This window comes from Sinohyriopsis cumingii, chromosome 19, assembly GCF_028554795.1.
Source record: "Sinohyriopsis cumingii isolate HCF-2022 chromosome 19, ASM2855479v2, whole genome shotgun sequence".
Taxonomy (NCBI): domain Eukaryota; kingdom Metazoa; phylum Mollusca; class Bivalvia; order Unionida; family Unionidae; genus Sinohyriopsis; species Sinohyriopsis cumingii.
The window spans coordinates 53126614-53146262 of record NC_142979.1 but is presented as its reverse complement, the minus strand read 5'-3'; the positions used below and the strand labels follow the sequence as shown (position 1 = coordinate 53146262).

At 35.3% G+C, this 19649-nt stretch overlaps 1 protein-coding gene across 1 annotated transcript; it reads right to left on the bottom strand.

Annotated features, from left to right (window-relative positions):
• Positions 1-1974: 1974 nt before the first annotated feature.
• Positions 1975-18358, bottom strand: LOC149775712 (uncharacterized). The gene is made up of 5 exons (XM_089943129.1): positions 18139-18358; positions 8438-8576; positions 7010-7083; positions 6444-6588; positions 1975-5694 (listed from the first exon to the last, which is right to left on the bottom strand). The coding sequence occupies exons 1-5, from the start codon at positions 18175-18177 to the stop codon at positions 5291-5293; spliced, it is 801 nt and encodes a 266-aa protein (XP_089799255.1). The 5' UTR covers positions 18178-18358; the 3' UTR covers positions 1975-5290.
• Between the last annotated feature and the right edge of the window lie 1291 nt (positions 18359-19649).

The following is a 19649-nucleotide window of genomic DNA, read 5'->3' as shown; positions in this document are numbered from 1 at the left end:
AAGCCTTTCTTTCCATGAATTATTCTAGAATGTCGACGTCATTGACATATGCGTCACATTTATCTATGTTTAGGGGCTTAAACTCAAGTAACAAGACAAGGTAAACCCAACAAGCATTACATTTTCCAAAATATAAATTTATTTAAAATATAAACTCTTATAAAGTGAAAGAATTTAAACTAACTTACGGTGTATGAATTCATATAATATTATCCTAAACTGTACTATCAATTTCACAATAATCCGGAAGCAGTCCAAAGGTATTCTGAATGAAGATTCCAATGTTATGTGTTACAGTGTCAGCACCAATGAAGAATCACAGTTCTAAATCCAAAGGATTTTACTTCAAGGTCATCCCGTGAACGTTGACCATCACTGAAGTTCTTGAAAGTTTCACATAATCTGATAGCATTATTTAAATATTAATGTCCTTAAATAAATTCACATAATCCAATAGGTACTGACTGTTTAAATTAAAGATTCTCCGTTCTGTTAATCTAACCAACAAGTAATATAAATAAATCGCTATTTCTTCTCAACGACTCTTACGGAAATGGCATAGACTGTAGAATAATGTACATGGTGCTTGCATTCTCATATATATATATATATATATATATATATATATATATATATATATATATATATATATATATATATATATATATAGACACACACGAATAAAATCTACAAAATCTGAATCACTAAAAGATTCTCAAATAATTTAGATCATCATTCCCGTTCAAACAACTATGGTCGTCAACAATACATTGTTGTATTTGTTATCCAATCAACGGCTATGGCGCATGTGTACAAATAAGCTCACTAGTTTCACGCAATGTTACTTGTCCTTTATTCACTAATACTTGGCTTACTTTACCAAAATATTTGTTTTACGGATGCAATCCTTTAAAATTTCAACTGGTATGAGCTGTGTTATCGTAATTTTCATCAACCGCCGTGATTGTACACTACATGCCAAATAGTTATTAATTTTCCAACGCAACTTCGACGTGGGTTTGCCACGTTTTTTCTTCAATTCCCAAGCCTGTGTCGATATGCCTCGATACCAGCTCATATCCCTTCAAGAAACATTCCTTAACACCATACAAATTAGCACTCTTTTGTGCTGAAAATATAATTTAGATTAATTTAGATATCACGAGAACTGCCACTAAGTACTTGGTTATAACAATGTCCAGTGCTTTCTTGACCATTTCAAGATTTCAACGATTTTTCCAAAGTGAAGAAAAGATTTATCAACTGCTTTTTCTTGAAAAGAGTGTTCTAACCAAATATTTATAGTAACATCAAATATAAATAACTCAAAATGGCCTGTGAGAAGTAAAAAATAAAGTTTAGAATGTTCCAGACGATTGTTCTGTTAATCTTAAATGTCTTTACGTATCATATAGATATAATCCAGAATGTCTATTAATGAATCGTCAATAATCTCAAACTAGTGTTTTAGTCCAAAGCTCCGTGAGCATTTTGTGATTAAAATGAATATTTTAAATGATTTCTCTCAAATGATATCTGAACGCAACAGTAAATGACTGCCAGACTGAACTTGGAACAAGAATACACGATTTTATTTACAAAACGTATATACACTACTTTAATTTACCCAAGACGTGATTTCTCGTGGGTCGGTGGTTCTTTCCGGGGTTTTCCAGGGTTCTTCCTCCACCATTAATACTGCCCACCATGTATAGCCTATCGTGTGCTGAAAAATGGCGTTAAACCCTACAACAACAACAACCTAAGACATGATAACATTACTAGATACCCAACTTTCTGATCGCATTTTCCACCAAATTGTAAACAAGATCCTTTCCAGAACATTCTGGGCTCGTAAATAAATGTAGGCCTTGAAAGCAAATCCTAACTTTTGTACATGCAGATAGTTTTCTTTCGCTGCGTCACAGAACGGTTGGAATGCCACTTATGGAAAACAGAGAAACAACACGGACAAAAAAAATAAGATAATTTAATTAGATGATTATGACGAATACTAATAAAAAATACATTGCACAATATGAAAATAAATAACTGAAGTTAAAACGTTCTTAAATAATATCTTTTCTTAAAGTTTCTAAGAGCACTTTTATGTTCGCCGATACTTCCGCACTGAACAATTATTCACTGAATATACGCCCTCCAATGGCGTATTCACTGCACAGATACGCCGTCCGATGGCTCTTTCATTGTGTAGGTGCGCCTATCTATGGTTTAACCATTGTGTAATGAATTATAGGGTATGTGTAACTGGGGCTCCCATGTCCCGACGTTCTTAAGACGTCTAGGGTTTGTCCGCCCTTGTGGCAGGATTCCTTGGCTAGCAAAACTCCTCCCTTCGACAGTCTCTCAAACAAATCCTGACTAAGCGGTTCACGTGACTGGGGCTCCCTTGTCCCGACGTTCTTAGGACGTCCTGGGTTGTCCACCCTTGTGGTAGGATTTCCTGGCAAGCACAATCTTCAGTTCGCAGTCTCAATCCGGCTTTATCTCTCCAGGGTTGGAAGCGGATTGATCTGGCCGCTCTAAATGTCCAGGATTTAGCTCCTATCCATAGAAAGTGTATGTGTGACTGCCCAAGTTTTACATTGCATTTGGTCGCTTTATACAGACGCATTGCAGGTATCATGAAGTGCACGAGCATCTCGCCTATTCCACCACTAACACCATCATATTACTTACATATAGCTTGTGTTCTATAGTCAACTTCGGATAATGCGTTTTAGTACGGTCGACTTCAGATAATACATTTTCAGGTCTTTATTATACTAAGAATCTAAACTTATTTAATGCATAAATTTAATGCAGAAATAAAAGAAGGGAAGTCAGTTTGAGACACGCTGCTGACTAGATGTATTTCGCTGTCTGTGGTCAACCTCAAATGTATTATTCCGCATAACTAATCAAACTAATACCGGGAATCGATTATACCGTGGTTTAATTTTTAAACATACTTTATCAAAACAAGATGGACCTCTTACCATCAACCAAATATATAAAACTGTAATTAAAAGTTAATGGAATAGTCGTTTTTTCTGAAACTTGACGTACAGAGCCGGTGGTAGAAAAAGGTGAGGGTTTCTAAATTCGGGAGCAGCATCAAAAGACAATGATTTATTCAGCCTGAATAATATAAGTTTTTCCAAGTGGAAAATAAGATCCAACAAGAGTTTTGTAAGCCTCACAAAAACAACAACATATTAATGCCAATGTTTCTTCTTATTATTTATTATTTCCTTCATTTAGTTTTGTAACGATTTATGAATAATCTGCACATAACAGGACATAACCATAACTGTACCATAAGGCACTTACAATATTTGTTTGGATCTTTTATTCAAAAGAATTCTATCGTATTCTTTAAATTTGAGTCATTCGACTGTGACAGAAAATAAGATCACTCAATGTGCACTTAATTTCGAAGCAGAACTTCTATATTTGTCAATATAACGAAAACGGTACGTATTGAAAACTGCCTTATTTAACATATTACAATTTTATAGCAATGATATGAAAGGTTTCTGAATACACTATCATATTATAAGACCCATATACATTTAAATCTTGACAACACTAATAGCATACCAATTTCATACAATTTTGTGACTATACTTTAGTTAGGTTTCACTGATTAAATGAAAAGTAATTTCAGGAAGCATTATAAAACCAAACACATAAATAATAAACAAAAGTACTTTGGTGAATGCTTTTTAAAAAACAAATCTATAATTCTGTTTGCTGAAAATAGTTTGTCGGTGGTGCTGATAAATTCATATTCATTAGTAAGTAAGAATGATCAGTTTAAATTGACAAGAATCAGAAATACCTCTCAAAAATTATTGCTTCTTTGAAATGCACACTGCATTTTATTTCGTTTACGTACGTAATTCTTTCTCACATACATACATACATACATACATACATACATACATGCATGCATGTATGCATGCATGCATGCATGCATGCATACATACATACATACATACATACATACATACATACATACATACAGTTTTTTACTTTTATCCATACTTTAGGGTACGAGTTGGACCTACATATCTAAGGTCACGCAGGATATACATGTTTACAAAGTTTGATCTCTAAATACTGCCTTGATTCTGACCTAAGAGGTGTCTAGAACCAAATTTTGTTTACAGCTTGATAGAAATTTCCATTAAGATGACAGAGTAATGGAGAGCAATATAAGATCGTTTATAGCTTAGAATTTTATGTAAATGAATGTTTGACCCTCATCCTGGTTCTCAAATTGTGTCTTAGAGTTTATATTAAGTTTGATATTAGAACTACTCATTCCTATTTTAACACCAGTCTTCAAAGGAATCAAGTTTAGTTGTCTTTAACTTAATATTTAAGGAGGTTTATTCATTTAAATTATTATTTGGAATTTCGAACAAAAACATTATCTTAGGATTTTTGTGAATTGATTCAACGGCATTTTGAATTAGATCAATGTGATATATCGAGTCTGTTAGCACGTTAGCACATTCGAAATTAGTGGTATCTTGGCACATTCAACATTGGAATTCATTCGGGAACACCACTGGAATTCATTGCGAATATTCTGTACTTTTAGACTTGTGATAGAATGTTTAGGACTATTTGAAATTTAATTCACAAAACATGAAAATTTGTTTTTAACTTTAATTTTTTATTCTTGGGAAATTAATTTATTTGCTTAATTTTACCAAATTTGTTGACTGCTCCTGTCGCGACAGTGGATAGCGCGTCCGCCTAGGATGCTGCCGGTCGCGAGTTTTAACCCGAGCCGAGTCATTTCAAAGTCATATGAAAACTATACGTAGCAGCAGCCTCGGATGGTGCTCAGCATTGAGGTAAGCGTTTGGAATGGTTGGCCTTGTGAAAGTATAATGTGAGTCGCTGCGACATGATGCCACATGTTTGCAGCATGAAGCCCAGTGCTTGACATCATTATGAACTACCACTCTGCAGACATCGTAGCGATATGTCTGAAAACTTAACAAAGCTACGTTAAAAATCTAAATCACACACGCATGCAAAATTAGTTGGTTTTCGCTCTTTTCTGTTATTTACTTTAAGAACAAAATAGCGTAACGCATACATAAAACACACACACACACACACACACACACACATACATACATACATACATACATACATACATACATACATACATACAATAAGACTATATTTCCTTTAACGCAACGTTCCAGTACGTTATGGCATTGTGGTACAAATGTGCATCTTAAATTATCCTTATTTGCACTAATAATCAGCAATTGGAAGCAAAGAAAAGCTTGGAAGCTTCTAACAATTCTTTAAAAGTTAGCTCCGTATATTTCTGTATGGTATCCATATTTGCATTCATTTGTTTTAATTTTGTAATATTCGACATAACCGACTTCATGGCATCGACTCCTTTGTCTCCCGGAAGATCAGCTTTTGTTATTTCCCTTCGCATTGCCGTTTCATCATTAATGATGATGGAAATGCTGTCGTTAATATGTGGTGCATGCTGAAGCACATCTCCAGCGTGCTTGCACGCGTTTTTGTAGTGCTCCAGTGGTTTAAGGACTTGTTCAGGAGAGACTGCACACTTCTCTGAAACATCTTTTGGATTGTAAGATACATACAGGAATGTCTTAGACTTTCTTTCAATCGTTATCTTGGCATCGCCTGTAGTAAAAGAGAAAATAATCTGATAAAGGAACCAACTGCACAAAGGATAGATGTTGCATCTTTCTCCCGAAAGTATTACAGTTTGAAACAACTGGTTGATTTTAACCATTCAAACTGAGATTTCACTGGTATTCTAACTATATTTAATTGATTTTTTTGTCGTAAAGTAAAACAAAAGTACTGAAATAATAAGGACAATGAATAATATTGCAAATGCCACGCCATGATGATAGTTATCTTGATGAAAGAGAAGACATTTAAATTTGTTTAGTCCCATAAAGATTATTTTTCTTGCAAATGAAATTTGCAGCAGTATCAATTCTTTCTCGACGATAAGTTTTCACAAAAAAATGAACATTTACTAGATATGATCGAATTCCTGGTAGAAACAAATGACTCTCAATTGCCGGTGCAGGTGAGATTACACTCCTTTGACAATTATATCGGACTTGGGGATGAATCGTTGAAAGGTCCATATGTACATAATAAATATAACTGACTAAAGTTATCGCATTATTGTCTGACTAGTAACTTTATTATGATTTTATGTTTTATTATCAAAAAGATTTTGTCTGGAGATAAGGCATTGGTATTTCAATTATGATGGCATCTTACACCAATTTACTAGTTTCTACTGAACATTTTGGTGGAAATATAAGTGGACATCATTTTAACAAATTCCTACCGCATAAAGTACCAACAGCATGGGGCCAAAACTTATCCTCATATTAAAAGGTTTTTTTTACCACATCTGCGGACAAGGATTCTAAAACACTCCTGCAGCACAGGAATCCCTGATGTTTCTACTTCGAAATAGGTCTTTAAGTTGTGGATCTCTGCTCGAAGGTTACTGTAAGTTTCTACTAGGTCGTTGTACCGGTTGGCTTGGTCCTCAAGAAACCATGAAATATAATGTACTATAATATGCATGCAGTCTTCGTCCGCATAATCAATTCATTGATTTGGAACTAATGATTAATATACTATCAGAAAAAATATAGTTTTAAAAAATCATTACATTTTGGATTTACAGCCAGAATCTGCAGATTTATGATTTACTTAATACAAACCTAAAAAAAGGATTGTGGTTGTGATTTGAATTTTTTACGTAGCTTTAACAATTTTTCAGTCATATCGCTACGATGTCTGCAAAAAAGGAATATGGTCGCAAAATGAAATGGTTTATTAGATCTTTAAGAGCATATGTTTTACACCTAATATGTAGCAATATTAAAATGTGACAATAAAACCCTTGTTCGTTTTTTTTAAATACAGTTAGGCTTAGTTTCGTTCATTCTTTCAGCTCTCTTACTTTAAACGTTTTATCCACTGATGAGACCGGAACAGGTAACGTTTTGATTGTAGTTACCGCCTCTATTGAACTCTCTGGAAAGTGAGAATGACGAATTTATAAACAAACCTTGGATGTAATTAATGGTCACATTACGAAGAAACAGTAACAGGTTTAGTCACAAATAGTAGGTTTAGTCAACCTCCATCATAAATAGAGAGAAAAATGCTGGATGCCAAAATATTTGTATACCTTTTCGATTTCTTTTGTCTTTTCGTCTTTTATTTGTGGTAGCATGGTAGCATGTTCTGGTGTTAGAAACAAGTCAGGGCAGTCCAGTAAGACCTCATGATACCTATCGAAGTACAGCTTTACGGTGCATGAGTGTTTTTTAGGCTGAGAAGCAATGGACGTATTAAATACAGCAGTGAAAAGTACTTAATGATAAAAAATAACAATAGTCTACATTTTTCTTTCTCGACAGACTCGTTTACTTAGGTGTCAAATAAAAAAGACAACAATAAACTATTTCGCTAAATACTGGTTTGAAGGACGAGAAAATATGGCAATGCTGATTTTCCCAAAAAATGTAGACCTTTATGTTCGAAATTTATTTCAAAAGGATCAGAAGAAGCGATTGTGATCATACTGCACTCCGACGTTAATTCAGAGCGGATCAGTAAAGATTTTGATGGATAGTGTGAAATCCGACTTTAATACAGGAAGGACCTGTAGATATTTATGATCAACAGGAATCCACTCTTTTAATATGACACACAAATTAACATGACTTAAAACATTCGTTTTTGAGGGAGTTTTATTTTTTGTTTGTTTATATTTAGGTTGGGAGGCGGGTAGGGAGGCTAAATAAATTGAACGCTTTGGTTTGGTTTGGTTGGGTTGGGTTTTCTGCTTAACAGCATAACAACATATAAGGGTTCTCGTATCGAGGAAATTAGAGTTAAGTGCATTGCCCAGGTGTACTCCACTGTAGTTTACTGGGACTGATTCAATGGTAGTATTCGAACCTACAACCTCTGGTCACAAGCCTATCACTCTAATGACTGCACCAGCAGGTCAGGGCCAAATTAACCATAGGACAAAATGGACAACGTGCCTAGGGCCCCTGAGCTCAAGGGGCCCGGGATTTTTTATCGTCTGATTTCACAGGCAGGGCCCCAAGGCTCAAGAGGCACAATATATTATCTTCTGATTTCACAGGCAGGGTCCCAACGGCTCGTCTGATTTTACAGGGGTGTTGTTAATAGTACTGTAACCATATCTATGGACAAGGCAGGATAGCTAGCTATGAGCCCCTAGGATGGCAATGCCCAGGGCCCTAAAAAGGCTTAATCCGGCCCTACAGCACCTCTATACTAAATGAAATACTGAATATGTATAATAGATATATCCGTAAAGTTGGTTCTTTTAACTTTCAAATGATCCTACCAAACTGACGGCTGTCCTCTGGAGGGCGGTAACGTCGGGCAGATGAAACATTATCAGTCGTAGTGGCCCTTGATTCGGTAGTAGAGACCTGTGACCACAGAAGCGGAGTTCTGCTATTAGATTCGTAGCTATAAGAATCCTGAAATATCAAAATTGAAGAACTTTATATATATATATATATATATATATATATATATATATATATATATATATATATATATATATATATATATATATATATAAATGGTAAGTGTCTCACCCTAAGTGTATTCATCTACATTATTACGTCCAGCTTGTAGATCCAGTACATTTTCAAGGTCAATCTACAACTACTAGACAAAATCAGATACAGAATTTATGCAAAATAGTGCTCGATTTGAAATTGCAGGTGGTGATTTCGTATACAAAGTAGCAGTTTTAAATTTCTACCACAGCTACGGCAAAATATAACGTAAATCTTGATTCATTTATACGTTTTAACGGATCGTAGAAAAGTTGCAAATTGATGGCAATAAAGTTCATGTTGTAGATGGTTGTCCTGTAGACGTGCTACTAACATAAACAGCAACTTATCTGGACGATGAAACTCCAATACGCCTTTAACACTGTGTAGATATATAGATTTTTAAGGTTCAGTTTTCACACTTCACACTATTGTAGATAAGTGACCTTACCAAGCTTCATTCATAGAAGCAGTCACAATTTGTACTGTAGGCCCTAACATAAGCGACAACGTTAGAGGAATCCAGTCCAAATAAAAGACTAAACTGGTAATGCCCTCGCACTGCGGAATACCTCCCTTCCAAGGATAGCATTTATATTGAAAACAAACATACTCGTAAAGAACCTTACGACTGCACAGCACCTCACTTAAATGTGTGTAAATGGTTAAATCACCTTATCCAAGTGAACACAGCAATACATTTCACAAGTTAATATATATTACAGTGAAATAGTTCTTTGCATATAAACCTATGAACATTTCTGGCAGCTGCTTTTTAAAATTTATCAGTGATGACTTTATGAAAAGATACAGATCTCAATGTGATGATATTTTTGCAGAGTCATCAAAACTGAACAGAATTTCGTTTAAACGTTAGAAAGATGAAATAGTAATAGCATTAAATATGTAACAGTTTAATTTGATATGCAACAAATTTAAAATTCTCAAGCTGCAAGACTTGATATGCCTCAAAGGAAGAAAAAAAAAAATACTCGATGATAATGGGCAAGAAGAACACAGAACTGTACACCAGGAGCCCAGGCTAGCCGAGTGGTCTAAAGAGCTCACCTTCGCCGATCACTGCATTCTCACCACTCTCCGCGTGGGATGGAATCTCGGGCTCGGCCAGTGTTGGTATATGAGAAAGATGCCAGTAGCTTCCCGTGGGTCGATGGTTCTTAACGGGGTTTTTCCAGTTTCTTCCTCCACCAGTTACATTGGCCACCATGTATAACCTTTTTCTGAGAAATGGCGTTAAGGTCCACAACAACAACACCCGCTGTTGCACTAGCTTCTGACAAATATAATTACAACGTTGGGCAGGCACTGTGCAATGCCGGAGAATAACGTAAACTGATGTAAGCAACTCTATGGCAATGACGAAAATAGTAACTTCATATACTTATTTTTGCAAAATAGCAGTAGATTTACAGATGAGTTAATAACTAAACTAAATCAAATTATCATATCAAGTAAATATGTATTTTAAGTATACAGGTACAAAACAATTTGTTTTTCTCGTAATTGCATTTGTCTTTCTTTCTCTTCTTTATCTAATTGCATTTGTTTTCTTTCTCTCTTTCCTGTAACTCTCTCTCTCTCTCTCTTCTCTTTCTCAAACTGTAACTGTTTTTCTTTCTCTCTTTCCTGTCTCTCTCTCCTCTTTCTCCAACTGCAACTGCATTTCTTTTTCTTCTTTATCTTTCTGAAGTTCCAGCTTCCTTAACTCCAATTCCATTTTGCATTTTAATTATAATTCCTTTACTTTTATGTCAGAGTCTGATACAGACTTGCTGATCGAAACCAAAGCAATTTTATCCAAAACATTTTTTCTACCAAGTACTGGACCACAATATTTTTATTTCATGCTTCGTTAAGGAATCTTTTACCTGAGAAAGATCATATTTTCTGGCAAATTGAGTTAATTCATCTCTTTTTAAAAGGTCTAATTATGGTCCTGTATAGGACTTGAAAGAAAGGTTTCCACTATTGATGAGATTTTAGAAAAGCTTGCCGATTTCACTAATTATTTCAAAAACACGGAGAACTGAAATTTCAATAAACAAAGTTTTTGAAATATTTTAGCCAAAATTAAATAAATCCCAGATGAGCCACCAATTCTTACGTTACGTGTTTAGGCTCTAATAAACAGTAACAAAAGAAAGTGAAAACAACAAAAATATAACAAATTATTTATTTCCTTGGAAACGAACTGTAAAAATGAAGAAAAAAAGAACTTACGTTTTTGAGAATCAAATGCATAAATAATCCAAGAATAATCCATGAATTAAATTTTAGAAGTTTTAGAAATGAAATGTTCTAATGAACTCAAGTTCGAATCCAGACGAAAAATCAAAAGTGGAAGGCGATGTCGTATATTGTAGCCTTTATTGTACATATGTGTCTACCGGTCTTTTTATATCCACAGACAATACTCCGGTGTTTTAATTTCCAAATAAAATTTAAATAAATGTCATTGTCCAAACATTCTGTATGAGCACACAAATATTCCCATGAAAAAGAATTTTCCTTTCGAATTCAAATAATCTGAATAAAAATTAAAATGTAACTTCAAACTGGTCACATACACTTTCCAGTATAAAGTAAAAACCCAAACCGAGAAACATATCTCTAAGCATCACTATTAAAACTAACTAATGCGCAATTTCGGAAAATCCAGAATTGCGAAATAGAGGCTGTTTACATATAAAAAATCATGTACTCCTAGTATAACCTTCATAAAAACCAATCATTTTACTCCAAGAATAAAATAGAAATAAAAAGTTGTTTACTTGTCTCAGTGATTTCTGAATCAAGTTTGGGAACTAAGTCAAAAATAGAAACAGTGTTTCTATTATTAGGTATTTATAAAAAGGTCAGGTCAAAATGATTTTTCTGGAAAGTATCAAATTCCTAGTAAACAAAAGTACCTTACTTTGACAAGTAGGCCTAATGAAATTAAAAATAAAAGATTTTAAAACTTACAAACAATTAAATTAAATAAAATATAAATTAAATCAAATACACGTAACAAGTACATGGAGTATTGGATTACAAGGAGTAGCAAAGGAAGGGTGCTGGAGAAAGAGTACCATAAGGAGCGGCACAGGAAGACAGTAGGGAAGGAGAAGGGGAAAAAGGAGAATCGGTACAGATGAGTACAAGGGACTACTCACTGAAAGGAGACTCTCTCACATTAGGACATTAATTCTCGTATGATGTAATAAGGCATTTGTCAAGAGCCCAGATTAATGCATTCATGAGTGGAGCGTCAGTGAAATATTTTATCCGGGAATTGTTTGAATAATTTATTTATCATAAATATTGATTATATTGTTATATTTTACTTTTGGGGTTTTTTCATGTATTGAGGTTGTCGCCACTGCTGACTTGAGGGCTCGTGAACCATTCAAAATGTAAATGTCTACCTTTCTACCGTATTAGTCCTAATACCGTATATGGGTTGTTACACACACTCATGTAGATGCTTTATGTTTTTGTTTATTAGATTTCTTTGTGGACGAATTAAAGCAGCTGTTTCGTCTGTTTGAAATTAGAGATGATAAAGTGAACAATGTGGACGACTTTACTAAGAAACTCTCAAACAAGCAAATGACTGAAAATGATATTTGGAATGTACTCAACAAACGTCAGAGACGCATTATTGAAAATACCATTCAATCATTTAAACAGTTATTTAGGAGATTCTAGTTGTTCTTATTTAGGAGAAATGTTCGGTAAAGGAATGGTTCAGACAAAGACCAGTACTCTCTGGAGTAAGCTTCTCGTGGGTCGGTGGTTCTTCCCGGGGTTTTCCAGGGTTCTTCCTCCACCAATTATACTGGCCGCCATGTATAGCCTATCTTGTGCTGAAAAATGGCGTTAAACCCTACAACAACAACAACTCTCTGGAGTATATAAAAATAGCATAGAAAAAGCATACTGAGGGCAAGGGCTATCGCATATCTATCAGAGACGCGCCATTTTATAAGTGAAAGTACTAAATTCGTGCCAAAAATGCGACTGAAGGTATTAATAAAAACTTAAGGGCCTTTAGAGTGCTCACGTGTTCATAAGGTAATATATGTTGTCAATCAACACACGATTGTCGTCATTACATGGCAATGCCTCTTTGTTCATGTTAAAGCAATATATCTCGTGATTTTAAGCTTTTAGCAAATTTAATGTTTGACGATGTTCCTTATTATTAGATAAGCATTCCCTGTACATCTTGAATTATACTTTAATTGTAATCACACAGTTAATGCACTGGCATACATTATTCTCATCATAGTCAGTCCCGAATTGACCTCAATCAGCAAAAGTCTCTATTTGTATCTATTGAGTTTCCCGGTATTTTTTTTTCTGAGTACATTAATCAAATTCATGCATTGTTTACATACATATTTTCTACATGATATATATTTTCCGTTAATTCAACTAATAATATCTTTCGTACTTGTTATCATTAAGACCACCGCATTGAAATTGTCTTAACATATCAACATGCCCGACAATCTCTATCTCAGCTACTCTAATCGTCTAAATCTAACCGGTTGAATCAAGTTTCCATATCGCTGTCGGTGTGTGTGTGTGTGTGTGTGTGTGTGTGTGTGTGTGTGTGTGAGAGAGAGAGAGAGAGAGAGAGAGAGAGAGAGACAGACAGACACACAGAGAATTTCTTCTGACCAGTTCGTATTTATCAATGCGCAATGTCATTTCTAGCAAACATTAACCTTTGTTCAAAATACCCCGTGATTTTATAATAAATTAAAAATGTGTGTACACGTATTCAATTATTCTTTTTTGTTGTAATTCTGAGTAGACTGCTCCTGTGTCTGATCATTAAGTCAATCTTGTTTTCGCTTAATTCGTGTCTATATTTGGCATACAAACGTTTTTTTTAAAAAAAAAAAAAAAAAAAAAACATACCGTGACATCAACTATTGCACTTTTGTTCAATATATTTAGTGGAATGTTTTGTGATACAATAGTATACACACATATGTGACCGCTCCGGTGGCCTAGTGGTTAGAGCGTCCGCCTCGGATGCGGGAGGTCGTGGGTTCGATCCCCAGCCGAGAAAAACCAAAGACTTATAAAAATGGCACTCACAGTTGTCTCGCTTGGCGCTCAGCATTAAGAGGTTAGTGTTAGGACGGGTCGGCCAAGTGTCAGGATAATGTGACTGGGTGGGACATCATGATACATGTCAGCGGCATGACGCCCCAGTGCTAGACGTCACTATAAACTGCCACACTGCAGACATCGTTGCGATATGACTGAAAAATTGTTCACGCTACGTTAAAAATCCAAATCTCTCTCTCTCTCTCTCTCACACACACACACACACACACACACACACACGCCGTAAATATTTACCACTTATTTACATTTCTTTCAAGTGAATTTCTATGTATTTAAGTGTTAATGTTTTTAAAGTCTACATACTTCAAGTTTGTGCACGTATTACATGTTTTGTAAACTCTGTACATCATGCTTTGGAATCTGTTGAGCGATTTAAGGAATCTTCGTTTATTTAAATTTAAATAGTTCAAAGTATTTAATGACAAACGTAGACAAAATGTTATATTTAAGTTGTGTGATAAATGATCGCAAAATATTCACCTGGTTGTCTGTCGAGTCTGTCTCTGAAGGTAGTTATATCAGAACTAAACCAGAGGACATATTTTTGTTGAAATCGCAGATATTTTAATAATGTTCTGGGAGCGCAATGCTCTGAGTGTTGCTTACACCAGAGACTGTGTCACGTTTCTTGTATGTAAGATATAATTATATTTCTTTCATTATTTGAGCTGCCTTATTTATTTTTACATGCGTCTTCCTAGTGAGTTTTTTATGTGCACGAGAGACTGTGTTACGTTTCTTTTGTGTTGGCAACTCATTTGTCACACAAATGTATCTTTCCTAAGCCACACTGAAACTTATAGATTTTTTTAACTCTCGAAATATGCATTCGATTTGCAGCTTTGTTTCAGCTTTTCTAAATACAGTAACGGTGGTTCTTAATTATAAAGAAAACAATACTCTGAGGGTAAGAATCAAACCGCATACTTCTGGCCTTGAATTACAACTCGCTTACCTTGACATTGCTGACTGCTTGTGCTAGTGCACTGTATTAAATTTTATTGCATTGTTGTAGGACCGCTCTGGTGGCCTAAGTGGTTAGAGCGTCCTCCACGAATAAGGAAGATCGCATGCTCAAACCCCGGCCGTGGTATACCAAAGACTTATAAAAATGGTACTCTTGGCGTTCAGCATTGTGAGGTTAGTGCTAGGAGTGGTCGGCCCGGTGTCAGGATAATGTGAGTGGATGGGACGCTATGCCACATGTCTGCGGCATGATGCCCAGTGTTTGACATCACTATCAACTGCCATATTGCAAACATTATAGCAATACGACTAAAATTGTTAAAGCTACGTTAAAAATATAAAGCACACACACGCACTGTTGCGAGATCACTACACTTTAATAAGTACATTTTTGTAGTAGTAGAATTTCACTAGCACGATAGTAATGACTGTGCTATAGCGGTGTGTAAACAGTGTTGGTGTCGGTATATTATTTTCTTATCTATTGTACGTGAACAAAGCTTATGTACAGTAGTAATGAAAATCAGTATAGGTATTTAATAGAAGGTTATATATCGTATTTAGCTCGGAAAAAATGTACGATGCAATAAAAAAACTCATATACCAAGCATAAAGAAGCAGCATTTCAGTCATGCATACCCTATTGATTTTTTTGAAACCGTTATGCTAGCCGTATATATTAAATGGTTTGTACTAACAATATAAGATATAGATATCCATAGCGGTGAACTATTACTTTTAAGTGTGATTATTTTCATTCATTATGGGGAAAAAGATCGTCCTGATTTAAATATCACAAGTGTGCCAGCTTAGCTGATGTGCTAGGGCACGCATGTAGGTGTTGTGTGTGCGTGTGTCCTAGAACACTTATGAAATTTAAATCAGGCCTTATCTTGGTCTTGTGAGAGAGAGAGAGAGAGAGAGAGAGAGAGAGAGAGAGATTACAATTGATCATGCTAGAGTAGTTGAGTAATTGAGAAGGGTGGAATAAAAATAATATCTTCATCATTATTTAGTTACACATTTCTATAAGATCTTATTTGTTGCTGTTCTAGCTGTCTCAATGCATCAACTACTTGCCCGTATAAAAAAGTCGGAGTTAACGGATGCGAGCACGTGTGACAGCAAAAAGGTACATAAATCCTTTCTATCAGAAGATGTGGATACAGTGGGCATTGTCGCCCAAGCAATTCTCGCAGCTGTGGCGAAGGGGTCCCAGAATTACATTTTGCAGGAAGGGGGCTTAATTTCTTCCCAAGCCACTGCATGGGTACATCGTGGGGGTTAAATAATCCGTTTTTTATGTATTCATTATGTCTGATTATTCCGATCCAAGCCTTTATACTGCTGCAGTCTGCTCTATTTCTCATCAAAACGACCAAAATGCACAATTCAAACGTTAGGTGATAGGATTGAAAGTTGCATTTTCAACAAAACTCAAAAGTAAACTAAAACGACATCTGTAGAATGTTATATTAGAACACCATCAAAGAGTCCAAAATTTGTATTGTGAATCCATATACTGTACATTAATATCATCTTACAACGGCAGCAAATGATTTAGAATTTTACTAGAATAGTCCATTAGCATGTCCACCTGCTGCCGATGTTAATATATTCATTAAATTATCGGTACAATGGAAATCCCTTTTTCGAAAACTTCTACTTATACCTTGCTATATATAGTTTGCAACCACGCAGATGACTTCAGTTTTGGTATGCTGACAGATTCTGAGAGACAGAGAGAGAGAGAGAGAGAGAGAACTGACACACACTATATAGGCCGACAGATAAATACTGAGTTACTTTCTAGGCTTACCTCACCTGTTTAATAAAGATACTTTTACGTAAAGCATCCTTATTTTTATACTAAGATTTTGTATTAAGTTTTTATAAATTATGATGTTGTACGAAAAAGCATATTTAAGCAGGTGAGATTGGGTGTGTGCAGAAGGGATGGGGAGCGTGTGCAGAAGGAGTAAATGTTCTAAACATTCCGCAACTCTCTCGATCCCTCACTATAAAATAAATGTTTATCAACCCTTGGCATTTTCATTGAGATAGGACTTGAGTTTTATCAAATCAGTCATATACACGTGTAGTGTTTGCACAAAGCTATCCCGAAATATTATGCATTGCAATGACACTACATGTAGAGACCTTGATAGCTATTCAAAATGCGGAGATAGGGCAGAGATTAGTACTCAAGACAATGCATCGGTTTTATATGTTGTTTAAAATTAAGAGGATATATGTTTAAAAATTGCATTACTGAAAGCATTGACAGTGGATACACTTTACAGAAGAGTGGTTATAAACCAACTGCACAATGAGTATGAGCAATATCATACCAAAAGAGTGGTAGAAATCCTCAAAATAGGGTTTTAGAGATAACAGTCAGCATGTACCAGTTTGTACATGACAGAAGGTGAAGATGATTGTAAACAAAATGTGACGGGAGCAATAAACGAATAAATGGCCTACAAATCGCGGAAAAATTAATATTTCCACAGCCAACCCTACGACCTGATTGTTTTACGCAAATGGGGATATCATAGCCTACCCTCAGACATGAGTGTACTATGCAATATGGGAAGAATCGTGTGTGTGTGATTTGGATTTTTAACTTTGCTTTAACAATTTTTCAATCATATCGCTACGATGTCTGCAGTGTGGCAATTTATAGTGATGTCTAGCACCGGGGCACTAACATCTTAATGGTGAGCGCCAAGCGAGGCAGCTGTGAGTACCATTTTTGTAAGTCTTTGGTATGACTCGGCCGGGGATCGAACCCACGACCTCCCGTATCCAAGGCGGACGCTCTAACCACTATGCCACCAGAGTGGTCGTGAAGAATCGTGTATATAACGGTCTATATGAAACAGTTTCTGTATAGCCACGCTTACAAGTCGGGTCCAACTTCGAAGATCATAGACTCTGATATGCGGTGGCAGAATACGCCGAGATATCATGGTTTATGTTGTATGTTCTACTGATTACCTTTAACAAACTGCATAGACCCAGATGTGCCAACGCATTATGAGACGGCCGATATTAGTTTGCAGTTTGGATTCTACTTATAAGAAGCGAGTACATTATTATTCTTCCATAGCAATGGTATTTTTTTCTTCTAAAATTGTGAAAACTGTCTCTAATATCAACACTTTTAAAATAAAATGTATGCTAATGAACATGGCAATAATTCTGTCAATAATAATCGCGCGATCCTCTGTTTTCTGACTTCGTACAATTAAAGCAACGCTGCCAATATATAAAAGAAAAAACAGCATATACCTTTATATCAGTTTAAAGTTCATCAAAAATAAATAATATATCTGTGTGTGTATGTTGACGTTATGCTTACTTTCTCGCCTAGGAGACACCCACAACATGTATTGCCCATATCCTCGTTGACACTTATCTTTCCTTCAGATTTTAGATTTGGAATTAAGAGGACAAATGATTATGCAGCATTTCATGAAGCAGGTAGCGTCGCTCTTTCAGCAGCTCACCTGATTTGTACATGTGGATCACACAGAAAAGTATAATTGAAGCCCCGTCATGCTCACATGATGTCAGCCATATACGGGTAAGCCTAAACTGTAATTAGAATTATGGCAACGTGCATATCATAGTATAGTACCTGATTTGTATATCACGCTATGCGTTATTTTGTTAAAATAATTATGAAGAGAATATATGCCTAAATTATATATTACATAATAAGATATTGAAATATATCAGAAGAAAAAAGTATATCGCCACAGTGGCGATACCACCTTAATCGCCACAATGGTGATATCACTTTCGAAACTGAATTATTTTTCCATGAATGAAGTAAATCTGCCCTTATATATGTTATTCAGACCTGTATTTCCAAATTTAGGCTTATTCTCTCTCTCTCTCTCTCTCTCTCTCTCTCTCTCTCTCTCTCTCTCTCTCACACACACACACACACAAACACACACACACACACACACACACACACACACACTCACACACACACACACACCCTCCCCCTCTCTTCCCATCAGGATGGAAGTATCTTAAAATGTGCAGAGATTGTTGACTCTTTAGCATATATTTATGAACTCAGTGAAAAGGCGCCGTCAAGAATGCATACCAGTGAAACCAAAAAAAAAAAACACATCGCAGTTAGTTGATTAGTGCTCCACACGAATCATGCAAATTGTCAGTGACTAAACTTACATGACCTGTTCTTATTCGATATATTTTGTCAATAAATAAACGCACGCATTATATCTGTTACGCTCTTTGATAAACGGTAATATTTGTATAAACCTCTTAATTACGAATAGTAATAAAATTGTTTAAGTAGGAATTTTAACTGTGATACAATAAATTATGCCTGAAAACGATGGAGAAAAAAGGCATCAATTAGTGTCGATTAGAAACCGAATGTAAGTGACAATAAAAATAAACTGGTTACCTCACAATCAGTAAAATCTGTTATTTAATAATTCTACGCCCCGAATTCAGTCTGAACGTTGTCATGTTGCTATAGTACATTAACATCAGCCATGTTCACTGTATCAATCCGCACATGCAATAGATGTTACCAAAAATAAAAAGTCTCTTCATTTTCGCATGAAAATAATCATTAATTTGCCAAAATACGCAATTTGAAGCATTACATGAACAGTCATAATTTGCAAAGGTCGCAGTCGTCAAATTAGAATAAAATTTTCGATTTTCTTTTTATCTATGCACTAAGGCATCCGTTAATCGCACAAAATGATGAAACAAATCCACGCAAATCGAACGTTTCTGCCTTTAAAATACATGATAAAAAAAATCTACGTTTTACGCAGAAATTGGAAATATTTCACTCATGAAGTGGAAACATAATGTACT